We start from the raw sequence: 13,663 nt of genomic DNA on the forward strand, positions 1-13,663 counted from the left end.
CACACACACACACACACCACACTAATAAAACAGTTGATGCTAAAACACTATACACAGTATACTTCAATGATGTACACCTACATAATATTTATCAAAGTAAATACACAATATGATTGTATGTTATGTTCACAATACATCATGTTGTGGTATGTTAATATTTTACTATATATTATTGTGATATTTGAAACTTGGTCCTCTATTTGTCTATGCAGTCTGAATTAGCTGTGTGTATTTTGTGTACTCTACCAGATGTATATGTTTGAACTAACAATAAAAGCTACCTGACTTGACTTAATTCTCCCACCGGTATGGTTACTTTTAGGCCATTTTCACTGTCAATGATATCTTGTGCACCCTTTTCTGAAACTATCACAGCTTGATAATTATGGAAATCATACAATAATCTGTGGCTCCAGATCAATGGAAGATTTTGAGTTGGCATGTTAAGTGCTCTTTACCACATGCATCAAAGCAACAACTAGGAAATGTTTTACAGAAGATGCGTGTCCATTGCTCTAGACAGATTTAGAGACTTGATAAATTAGAATTGATACTAAAGAAGACTGAAGCTCTCCTGGTGGCTCAGTGTGGCAGAAATCCTTACTTAGTCAAATTATGCCCCCCCCCCCAATTTAATATGTCACGTCTATGTATGTAGGTATAGCAAGAGGGTGAAATCTCAGGCAAGCTCAAGCAAATGTTACCAAGATGTACAGCTTTGCACTGCAAATATTAGACAAAGACATAGCTTTGAAATAGCAAAAAAAAATGTGCATTTTCAATTACAATTCATTATTTAAACATGTATTCTGTGCATAAATAGGTTTAAAGTCAACTTTTTATAGGGAGAAGAAGGTCTAGCAATGTGCAGTATCTGACTCAGCTGCCTGCCTGTAAGACAGATAAGGTATATGTTCGGACAGTGCAAAAAAAAGCTCACTTCTGGGGCTATATACAGACAGCAAGAGTCTCGTCTGAAAACAGAACAGTGCAAGTCTGTTTCCCTCCCGAGTCCCTTATAGGCACAAACTTGTCATGCTTTTTAAACATCAGAGTCCGTAGATACAAGCCTAGTTCTGATTCAAAAAAAAATTGTTGGGTTTTAGGGTGAAAATTTTGCTTTTGGCAAGAGGGTGATAAATAAAGGGCCTAAAAAGCAGTGAAGTCAAGTTGGTTCAAATAAAGAAATAAAACAGTAGTTATCCGACCTGCTCATCTTCTCTGCTCTTAAAGTAACTTTTGCTATTTCTACAACAAAGGGTGAAGTGCTGTGACTCAGATGCAGCTGGTCATTCTGAACAAAGGCATATCAGAAAGAAATATACAACCTTGTGAATATGCTATGGCTACATATCAAAGTTGTCATTTTGATGTGAAATATCACATTTGCTTGAATGTTCCTTTAAATGCTTCACGCTCGATGAGGTGCTTTGATTCTGAGGGTCTCAAGACAAAACCGATAATTCAGCCTCCAGTGCAATAACAGTGCTCTGTCTGCCTTGAGGTAGCAATTAGAAGCAAAAGTGACATAAGCTCTCCAAAGACATTCTACAGATTTATGGAGAGAGGACAGAAACATGTTTACATAGAAATGTTTGCATTTATGTTTCATAGCACCAAAGGGATTTCTTCCTGCAGCTGTGTTTCTGTTACTGCTGGTGCAGAGTGACTGATAATGACTCCATCTGAGTTCAATGAAATAAACTTTTTTGTCCTCAGATAATTATGTCTCAGGCACACATTCTGCATTGTCTAAGTGTGTGGTCTTGTTGGACACACTGACAGATGGATTAGAACTCTTTGACAGCAGTAAATGTATCACTGCACAATGAACCAGTTCTGTTCTGCAGAAACTCAACACCACCTCACTGTGCTTTTAATCTCAGTAGTGATTCAGTGCTAATGGACAAACAACTTCGAGCTACGGGTTTTGGAAGGTATTTGTTTTGGGGGGAAAAAATCCATTAGCGTTCACAAAGAGGGAGGAAGGAGAAAGAGAAAAGTGGCATGAGAGAGTGAGAGAGAAAAAAGCTGAGAGAGAGGGAACGAGAGCGAGGGAGGGAGAGAGAGAGAGAGAGAGAGAGAGAGAGAAAGAGAATCAATATAGTATGTACATTTTCCCAAATGTATTTAACCATTTTACAATACATTACAATAGATGATGTGTGTTATGCAAACCAATTCTTTTCCGTGTTGTATGGCACATCATATTAATGAGTGCAATCGGATAGAATATATGGCAGATCAAATACTGCTTTCTAAAAATAATCCACTGACAGAATGCAGAGTGTGTATACTATATAAAAGCTTTGAGAATTATGAAGTTAAGATGAGCACATACATGAATAACCTAACCTGTCTCATCCACAAACCTGATGCACAGTATAGCTCATTTTACCTCAGGTTTAGTCTGAGCAAGACATTCATATTTAGCTGTGTGTGTGTGTTTTCAGACCACTGCAGGAGCAGATAATTCTAGTCAGTTTAATCACTGCTCTAAGTTAATGAGCTGCCTTATAAACAACTGTAACCATAGTAATATACTGTACAGTCACAGTAACATACAGAATGAGCCAGCTAATATGAACAATTTCCTAATTATTTTACTGAGCAACATTAATGACTTTTGCATGCCATTTAACCTTTATGGTGAATAGAGCAAATTTGATAAAATGGGCACCCCCCACCCCCCACCTTGCATTAAAATCATGCAGTGCACACCTAGCTGTGAATGAGCCCTCACAAAGGCATTTTTTTACTGCCATATGGTCCTTAGCAAAGTGCATTATTCAGTTTTTTTGACCGTCATCTGGTTTGCTCCAGTCCTGTCAGCTCAAACTGGCCATTCTCCTGACCTCCACCATCAGCAACTGCAGAACTAATGCTAAATAGAGCTTTTTTTTTTATAGTTGTGCATCATTCTATGTGTGCGTTGTATCAGACTGGTGTCTCCAAAAAAATCACAGGAGATTTTTTTGCATACCATATGCAGTCAGGTCCATAAATATTCAGGCAATTAAAAATTATATTGTTATTTTACTGTACTGTTTTATAGTGTTTTGGAAGAAAAATTAGTTATTAGTAAATCCAAACTAGGTAAAAGGTGTAGAAATGACAGCAATGTTTATATGTGATGTAGCATCCCCCATTGTCACCTACTCTTTCCCCACCCCCCACACCCTCCCATCTTTCAGGAAACCAAAAGTAATGGGACAATTGGCTGCTCAGCTGTTCCATGGGGAGGTGTGTGTTATATTCTAATTATTTCCTTTACTTAAAAGATGGCAAGAGTGCTAGAACTGACACTGTCACTGCAACCAAACCATCATTGATTGAAAATCTAAACAAACTATATATATAAATATATCAGTAAATATGGTGTAGCCAAATCAATTAATTCATCAAAATACTGAAAATTTACTTTTATTGTTTCGTAAAAAAAAATTGTTTATTACTGATTATAATTAAAATAATAATAAAAAAACTCCTAGATTTTCTGTATGGTTGGACATCTGGACCCTCAGTGTATATAAGTGCACACATATACACATATATCAGTAGTAGAAGTAGATTGGGGTGAAATTGAGTTTCAACAGAGCAAAGGGTCGAGATAACAAGATTGAACTCTCTACTGCCATCACACTCCCATTGTCTGATACACACAAAAAAAAGATCATGCCAGCAAAGCCTGAGAGGTCCTGAGAGTCTGTTTACCTGAACGCACCAGCCCCCATCACTCACCCCTTAAATCCTCTTTTCACACTCGAAGGCACATGTTAGATCACCTCAGGAGAGGAAACACTTCACATTTTTCTATAGGTGTTGTGGGGGTCTAAATGCTACTGAATGCAGAAAACGTTGTGCCTCTTTCTGTATAGTTTATATAGTATGGATATATAGCTAATAAAAGGTCAACAACAAAGCTTTTCTGGTAATGTCTATATTGGATTTTCATCCCCATATTATTCTGCTACATTCTTCTGAAACTACATTGCCTGACTTTATGAACACAAACGTCTGTGGATCATTCCCGTGTCTGTACGTGTACCTTATAAGAGACAATTCTAAAACACAGAGGCCCATAAACATGCATATATTCAATAAATGTTTGAGTGGTTACAATGTTGATTCGATGACAAGAGAGTTAAATATGCAAGAGATGCAATTTATAGCTCTCAGGATGGTTAACAGTGACATGGTTCTGGAACCTCTAACACCTTGGGGCATCTGTTTGTGTGTGTGTGTGTGTGTGTGTGTGTGTGTGTGTGTGTGTGTGTGTGTGTGTGTGTGGCATGCACTAGGGGATTTAAGGTGTTTAAAAGCACTTTACATACTGCAGCATGTCAAAACAAGCAACCCAGGGTGAGCTCTTATCAACCAGTACTTTCCTCCAACCATCTAACATTAACACAAATCCTGAGCATGAGTAAAACAATAAGAAAGGTCCAGGTCCATTTAGACCGCATAGGAACCAAAAAGAACTAAATAAAAAGAAATGATTCATGCCACCATCCACCTGCTTGGCCTACAGCACAGTACAAATTTTTTTAGCTAATCTATGACCAGGTTATAATGAGGATGCAGGCTATAAGTAGATAGTCAGGCACATACAAATGCACACATTACTGTGCGTGTCTCCAGATGCATGCTGTGAACGTATATTATTCTGAGAATTTAATTTATCTCACAGAAATAGCTCATACCTGCTGTAATCCATAAGCTGCTGTTATCATATCGGAGAAGGAGCACAATGAGCCGGAAACACAAAAAGAGCCGAGAGCACAAATATTCCATGTTTACAACTGGAACACAATGATTCCCTATAGACCGAAGAAGCAAGCGGATTTGAACAACCTCATCGTTATCCATTCTTGCAGGCATATAATGGGAAATAAAGCTTCTAGAGTGAAGACACTCCTGTGCACTTGGTGTACTGTGTGTTAAAACAAACCGTAGATATTCTCCAAAAAGCTGATGCTGTCCATACAATTGACTGAGATATTATAACTCTAATGTTTTCCTTTAATGTAGAGTGTTATTATCCTCAACAGTGATGAGTTTGCTGTGTATTATGCATTCCGTTTTATTAGAATACACTGGGAATTGGGTACTTAAGCAAAACTGAGGTACCTATTTATCCAACTAAATTATTTTTGGTTGATCAAGTTCAGTTGTCACCACTTGTTAGTATCACTCAGCATGGATTATTAAAGTTTTGTTGCCTTAAGCTGTTGATAAAAATAAAATATATCTCCTAGGAATATCTGTATGTAGTCTCTTACCATCGTCCAAGTCCGGCAGGATGTTGATGCGTGTGCTGGGGTATTTAGATCCTAAGCGGCCACCTAATACTACGCTGAGGGACACGTTAAAGCTTTCCTCTGGCTCGTATAGTGAGTCGTCGATTATCACCACGCGGCAATTCTTCTCTGTCTCTTCTTTTTCAAAACGTAGGATGCTGCTCTGTCCCTCCAGTCTGGAGATGTAGTCAGAGAAAGAAAGAACGGTGCTGGGGACTGTACCTGTAGCTGAACCTACATAAAACGTACAAGACAACAGAGAAAATTCAGAAAATCACAAAAACAATACATTAAAATGGCTACATGTGTTTGAAAATAAATTCTAAATGATTTCCTCTTTGAAAGCATCTTCAAAGATGACAGTAATGGATCTACTACAGCACAGTGAATTTTCTATTCTGTTTGGTCAAAAGAGTACTTTGTGCCAGACAGATATAATGCTGTTATTTTAAAGTCCTAGCAATGTTGTTGAGAACTTATGGTATCTGCAAACTCATACAACTTATGATGTGTTAATCTTTAACAAAATATGAAGCTAATTTATACTGCACCTCAAAAGCTACTTGGCCAGACAGTGTTGATTAGCTTTCTATAAAAGTAGCTCTGACAGTATTTCAGCTACAACCTGTATAATTTCAATCACAGCCTTATATGAATGCACTCATTCTAACATTGTTCTTTTTTTATATAAACAGTGCAGGGAACTAAGAGCTCTGTGACAGATGCTCTATATAATCTAAGGCTGATAATAAAGCGTTTAAAAAAAAAAGTGCTGTTATGTTTGTGTGATTGACTGTGATTGATTAAACTAACTATAATATGATACTATATATTACTACTAGTATTATATAATTATGTTATAATTCTATACTAACTATATAATCTCTCTATACTATCCACTAAATCCACTACTCTCCGGACCTGCCTGCTTTGTCCCGGCCTGCCTCTAGATGGCGTTCTCTTCGATTGGAGGCCACACTGTGCAGCTAGGGCTGGTTTTTCATCAACGGCCTGGGGATCCATAAAATTACGGAATAAGACAGGAGCTTTGAGGTTGGATTTGGATGTACTTAATGTCAACAGTCTGTTACACTGAGTTTTTTTTTATTTAATCACCATCACTGTACACCTCAACATCATTTAGCTGTAATAAATGAACATTCGATGCCACCCAGATGAGGATGGGTTCCCTATTGAGTTTGCTCCTCTCAAGGTTTCTTCCTTACGCCATCTGAGGGAGTTTTTCCTTGTCAAAGTCGCCACCGGCATGCTCATTAGGGACAAACATACACTTATGTAGAACAATCTTACTGATTCTTTCTTACCACATTATCTCTGTAAAGCTGCTTTGAGACAATTCCCAATGTTAAAAGCGCTATACGAATAAAAATGAATACAAAAAAAATACATTGAATTAAATAAAAAAAACAAGAAATCAAAATAGACACTCTTAACAAAATATTCATGGCCAAAAAATCATACCAACTTGTCACTGATTATATTTCTATAACAGCACACCCTTTAATGGGATATTCCTTGATTAATAAATCATCATTTATCCTCTGATTACAATCTGTTAGAAGATCTACTGTGTAGCCTTTAAGTCCTGAAATGCCTCCAAAACAAAAACTACTATTTTGATCCCAGTAACAAGTATTGGATGCTACTGTGGCTTTCCAACGCCTGCACCAATCTATATTTGCTACAGTGGCACAGATGGTGAAATGTACCTTGCAGCGTGTAGCAGAGCACCATCAGCTCCTCACTCAAGTCTCCTCTTCTGTGTATCGGTACCAGCAGCTCTCCAATGTCTTCCTCGACAACAAGAGTTGCCTGGGGAATGAAGACTGTAGACTCTGCCAAAAACAGGAGAAACTGTTATTCTCCTCTCTTGGTGTGCTAAAATGTCAGAAACAGTTAAAGTGTGCAGCTGAGAAGAATAGAGTTTAAAGAACTATCAAAGATGGACTGATGATGGTTGAGGAGCCTCACTTAAACTTAAGTTAAGCATAAAAAAAAATTGTGCAAAGCCCAGATTGTTCCACATTTTATTTTTCAAATAGATTTGAGATGCCAGTATGGAACTCCCATCTTGTTCTTTCCACATTATTATTAGCCACAGTAAATGGAACTGTCAATTGAATAGGAATGCATTCAGGTTTTTCTGTTTTCAAATACCAGGAAAAGTGAACATTCAAAAATGTTTTTATAGTGCATCAAACAGATTGAGGAAGTGAAGGTCAACCAATCAAAAGAAGGAGTTTTTTTTTATATTATTACTATTCTGTGCAATTAGCAAAGTGAAATGCAAGCTATTTTCCATCTTCAACAATGGGACCAATAAAAAATAAAGTAAAAGCTCAAACTCTGCTTTCGTCCCAGATCTCCATGCTGGGACTCATTAATCCTGATCTGTCACTCACATCTCTAGACTGTTCATTACAAAGCACAGAGAGGCTAGGGGATGTAGACAGGGAGAAACACAGAAGAAACAACAATGTATAGATTGGAGATCATGCTGGTTCCTTTCACAAGGAGTGACACACTTTCTTCCAGGTCTTAACAAGCAAGAGAGCCCAGTTTTGAGACCACAATTTCCCTAGACATTATTCCCTCTCTCTTCACCTCTTTCAGACCCAACCTGATCTTTCACAACACCCCGGAGACTCAAACACTGCATTACTTACCCACCTAGTCCTACTAGAAACATTGAGATGTTTCCTGCAGATTTTTCTAGAGATAAAGAAGCCAGAGTAATACTAATTGGGCATGTTTCATTCTTGTTTTTGATTTATGTAAATATATTCAGCTCTAAAGCCTAGCACAAAATCTCTCTAATAAAACTAAACACAAAGTCCCTGATTTAGAGAAAGATCTCAAATAAGAGTAGAAATTGCCACATGCTGTTTAATAAATTCGTATAGTTAATGGGGTCATTTGCGCAGTGGATAACTTTGGGAGAAGAAACAAATTAAATATTTGGTTTTTGCATGTTTGGAGCTCCTGGAAAAGTAAAAATGCAAGTTATCTCTTATGCGTGTAATTATGCCTCAAATATAAAACTGATTGAGGGCAAACATGCATAGAATGTTTTTTTTTTCTCAAGCATTCAAAATGAGCTCATGCTAATGTAAAACCAATCAAAACACTTCTTTGTTCAGGCACCCAAGTGGGATGTACTGACCCTGACCATGAACAGCTGAGAAACTGTCTGTCTGGAAATGAAGACTGAAGACTCATCTTTTCACAAAACGCTTAATGTTAAAAAAAGAAGTATGGTTTTGTCATGGTAAGGGTACAAAGTATGTTTAGTGTGGGTTAAAATATCATTAGATCATTGTACTAGTGTGTATATGCTTCTCAAAACAGACTTCATTGCACTTATCTGGATAAGAACACGCACTAAAATGTTATGAATGTAAAATGCTAATGTAAAACCTGCCCTTCTGTAATGTCCTTGAAGTGAGATTCAGACTTGGTAAATTACACTGTGGGTGCGAAATGAATTTGTGATTAAATAAATGCATCCCAACTGTCCTGTATTCGAACTGTTAGGTTTAAATGCAACAAATTACATATGCACAATTAAACGATCAAGCAATACAAGCTATTGTATTGCGCACACACACCACCCACTGTAAGAAAATAATTCTCGAGATAATAACAAACTTTTGTTAATTCATTTTTCAGTTTCCTGAAATCATCGTTGTTTTTCTCCAAACATTGTTACAAATAGATAGACATTTCAGAAACAGAAGATTATAATTAGCACTAGGGTTCAATGGATACTGCTGAAATCAAAACCCTTTAATGTTCTTCATACAAACTACAAAACAACATCAATGTCAACAGCCAATTACTGATGTAGAAGAGCACAGGGGCTAGATTTTATCCCTGTGGACGCCGTTTTCCTTTTTCATACTTGTTCCACGGACACAAGCTATGTACTAGCAGCATGCATTTCACACCAAAAACTTTTTAACCTCAGACAAGTGCTCTCTTCTACATCGGTCACTGGATATAGGCAACTGAACCTGCAGTATAATCATGAAGACTTGTGTGTAATCATAGAGCAGATGAACTCCCCAATCAGAAAAATTGATGGAAAAACCCAGCCCAGTGGTAAAATTTTAATGTGGATAAGAGTTCATCTGGAAAAATGAATACAGATCCACACTGCCGGCTACCAAAAAAACGCAGACACTTAAAAGTGAAATTAATCCCATACATATAGAACCCCAATGGCCTACAGGCCTGGAGCATGTAGGCTAGTCAAATGTCTCTCTTCTTTCACAATCCTGACATTAGAGAAAGCCACATCTCTGCAGTATGTCAAGCTTCCCATGGGAATGTGGCCTCGGCAACAACAAACTCTGTCGTAAAAACTGGTAATTAGCTCACAGGGGATACCGTGGAGTTTTTTTTCCCAACATGGAGAAATAAGTTCACTCTAACAGTGCCACGAGCTGCATTCCGTGTGATAGACTTGAATTATAATTATCAAAAAACTCCACAAAACCAATAAAAGAAAACACACACACATACACACTGTGAAATATAAATAAGGCTTTGGTTATTCATAGCCTACCAATCTTATACATATGAAAGTAAGAATGCAAAAATCCCAAGGCAGTGGAGCAAACAATGAAGCTAAAGTCAACATATCTAGAGGCTAATTCTAGACAAAGAAAAGCCATTCGAATTACAAGGGGCTGTGTTTTTTCTCTACAACGATTTTCATTAGAAGCTGATGCCTAATCAGAAAGCAGTGGTTTGTACATACATCTATACAGCATATATAGTGTTTGTACTCATCGCCCCATATGCTTTTCCAAGAGAACTCTTCTAAAATCCTTGTTCTAGAAAAAACTCTTAATGCCTACACGTGCCATATTCACTCTAAAGTGCAAATTACCAGAACAGACTAGATGTTCTGTATTGCCTTAATGCTGTGTGGCTAATAGAATCTTGAAGATTAGTCTACTTAAAAGCAGGGAGAAAAATGAATGTTTGTAACAGCCAGCAGGGATGATAAAGTGCTTAGATAATTATGAACTACTTGAAAAAAAAACATCAGTATGAGGCTTATTGTATTTATGTTTGTACAATGGAGAGGCGGCTGGGATCCATGCTGTGCCACAAGAAATAATTTCCCAGTTATATGTGCAGTAACTCAGACCCTACTGTTATGAAGTTTGTACTGGCATTTTGGTAAAAATGCAGTGAAACGGTTGTGTTGAAAAAAGTAAAATTGTTTAATCAAAGGGAATTTATCTCAGACCTATTATTTTTCCTGAGTGATATAAGGTGTTTGCACCGAATTATTATAGTGTTTATTACTAGAATCAGTATAAAAGGCAAAAACCTGAAGGAAAAACTGTTGGACTTGTCATGTGAGAGAATTTTGCTGTTGTGAGCATTTTGCTTTCCCTTAGACATAAAACATATTATCAGAATCCAAAATTTTTCTGATTGATCACCTTAAACCTAAGTCCTAGGAGTGCTGTCTACTAGGATGACAATCTCCCCATCCACACGACATGAGGCATCGGATTGATGAGTATGAAAATTGAAATAATATGGTATGGTCTTCACAGTTTCTACATCTTAACCACTAGAAAAACTATGAGAGATTCTGGACTGACATTTTAGACAGGCCTCTTCACCACCATCATCCAAACACTTGAAGAATGGTGTTCATACCTTTACTACAGTTTCTGTGACTTTCCCGTGAATCTTTCCCCAGGGACATTTAAACAGTTCTGGTGGCTTGTTAAGGCCCAAAAACCTTAGTAAAACTTCATATCCTTGAATTTATCACCCATATATATGTGCAATATTAGTGCACTGATATGTAACGTGTATATAACTAAGCATCTTAGGAATATGTTGAATGTTTTTGCAAAATATTTTATAATCATTGCCAATTTATATGAATTACAAAAAACTATTATGAAGGATATTGTAATGAATAATAAAATTCTATCTGATGTTTGCAAATTAATTTTTCATATGCCGGGCAGTTTATACATAAGCTGTTCTCGTTAATAAAACAAATCAAGGTAATCAAAAAATGATTGAGTAGCAAAATTTCATGGTGCGATCAAAGATTTGCTAAATAGAACCTTAAAAATTCACAGCCTTAAGCTGTTGTTAAATTTTGTGTCTTTCTTACCATCTTCTGGATCCATGATCTCCACTGTGGCCACTGCTGGAGACTCCAGTGCCCCCATAACTGGCTCGGACAGAATGATGTTGAAGGTCTCAGACTGCTCATACCTCTCATCAGGAAGAATTTTGATCCTCCATGTTGCTGTGCTCTGGCCTGGGTTAAACTGCACCTGTTTCTGAAATTTCCCCCGGAAGTCTTTGTCCTTCTCAGCACTGCCGTCCAGTGTACCAATTGCTTCAAAAAGAAATAATGGAAATTGAGAAAGTGAGGAAATATTTGCCATATTATTTTTGACTTTATTAAGCTATTAAGAGATGAATAATTTATTAAGGGAAAGGATAATTTTTTCCCCATTAGCAGATCCAATAGCCTAAGAATCTCAAATTAAAAAGCATGTAATTAACACGCATTCACACTGCTTTTCAAGAGTCTTAAAATTTTTTTAAATCTGATGTTGAAATAAGAAAAGGAATCTGTGTCGCTTTGAAACACAATCTTCTTCTTCTTCTTTTGGCTGCTCCCATTAGGGGTCACCTCAGCAGATCATCCGTCTCCATACCCCCTGTCCTCTACATCTGCGTCTTTAAAACTAACTACCTGCATGTCTTCCCTCACCACATCCATAAACCTCCTCCTTCCTGGTGGCTCCATTCCCAGCATTCTTCTACCGATTTACCACATGTCCCTCCTCTGCCCATGTCCAAACCATCTCAATCGTGCCTCCCTCACCTTGTCTCCAAAACGTCCTACATGTGCTGTCCCTCTAATGAACTCGTTTCTAATCCTGTCCATCACACAATCATTACCAAAAATGTCAAATGAAATATACATTTTTCATATTGTTTTTTCATACTGCATTCAACTCCTTTAAATGACTAAACTAAATGACAAACACTTTTATATACTTTCTGCCAAGTAATCATTTTCACTGCATTTCAGTCAGGATAATGCAGAATTGTTCCACAAAGAAATGTAATAACTGTCACAATGAAATATAATAACTGTCAATTTACAAGTCCTCTATGAAATTTGGCTTAACAGACACACTCCTAATCCATCTTTGGAGTTTGTACATCTTGGCAACATTTGGTGACACAATCTACCTACCTTTCCCCTGGCTAATCCTCTCTTGTAAATTAATAAGAGAATTATTACAGTGGCATATCATAAAATGTCCTATATAAACACCTTAAAACTCCATCTGCTGAAGCTTAGATAAATACCTCTGACTAATTTTACCAACATATTTCAGATTTATTTGTGATAAGCCAGTTTTATTGCAACAAGGACAATTTTGATTACAAATTTAAAGATGACAACCATGTTATTTGAAGAATTAAACAACAAATTGTTAAATGTTAGGTCAGTGTTTTGGTTCTTAATATACAAATGCAAAAACATTATTTTTGTTGTAAAAAGATAGGCCAACTTTAAACTTACTTTAAAAAGGTACAATGGTCTTATTTTTATATTTTGACATGCTTTCTCTGTGCCTCTGTTGTAATGATGTATTGATGTGTCTTGAATTTCTGTCCATATTACGCATCTGATGCAATAAATACAGTGCAACGTTACAATGTAACGACTTAGGAAAACAGTACATCATATTAAAAGGTTAAATATAAATTCAGTTCAGTTTAATTTAATTTTATTTGTATAGATCTTTTAACAATGGACATTGTCACAAAGCTACTTAAAAAAATGAACATAATGTTACATTTAAATATGTACTGTATAAATCCCCAATTCTAAAAAACTTTTTTATTTTTAGGTAAGATAAGGTAATTTATAATTTAATGGTCCAACACTACTCGAAAAAGTGAGGACAGCGCCATGTTTACCACTGTGTAGCATGTCCTCTTCCTTTAACAACAGTCTAAAATTCTGAGAACTGAGGAGACCAGCTAATGTTTTGGGAGAGGAATGTTGTCCCATTTGTTTCTAATACAGAATTCTAGCTGCAGTTAACAGTCCTGGGATCAGAATTTTTGTTTCATGATGCACCAAATGTGAATGAAGTTCTGAAGTTCAACACTTCTCTTCCATTATTCAATTGTTGTAGATTCAATATGCGGTTTAGCATCGTCTTGCTGAAATATGCCAGGCCTTTCCTGAAAAAGACTTTGCCTCCATGTACACACACAGTACAGTATGTTACTCTAAGATTTGTATATACCTATATACCGCTGCC

The 13,663-nt window shown here is 36.8% G+C and overlaps 1 protein-coding gene across 1 annotated transcript in view; it reads right to left on the reverse strand.

Moving 5' to 3' along the window:
• frem2a (FRAS1 related extracellular matrix 2a) overlaps window positions 1-13,663 on the reverse strand; it is a 64,895-nt gene that overhangs the window by 26,121 nt on the left and 25,111 nt on the right. Inside the window, exons 4-6 of the mRNA XM_046862055.1 lie at window positions 11,476-11,706; window positions 7,031-7,156; window positions 5,283-5,534 (exon numbers count right to left, since the gene is read on the reverse strand). Of these exons, the coding sequence (XP_046718011.1) occupies window positions 5,283-5,534; window positions 7,031-7,156; window positions 11,476-11,706 (609 nt within the window). The remainder of the gene's footprint in view (window positions 1-5,282; window positions 5,535-7,030; window positions 7,157-11,475; window positions 11,707-13,663) is intronic.

This window comes from Silurus meridionalis, chromosome 11 (assembly GCF_014805685.1).
Source record: "Silurus meridionalis isolate SWU-2019-XX chromosome 11, ASM1480568v1, whole genome shotgun sequence".
NCBI lineage: Eukaryota > Metazoa > Chordata > Actinopteri > Siluriformes > Siluridae > Silurus > Silurus meridionalis.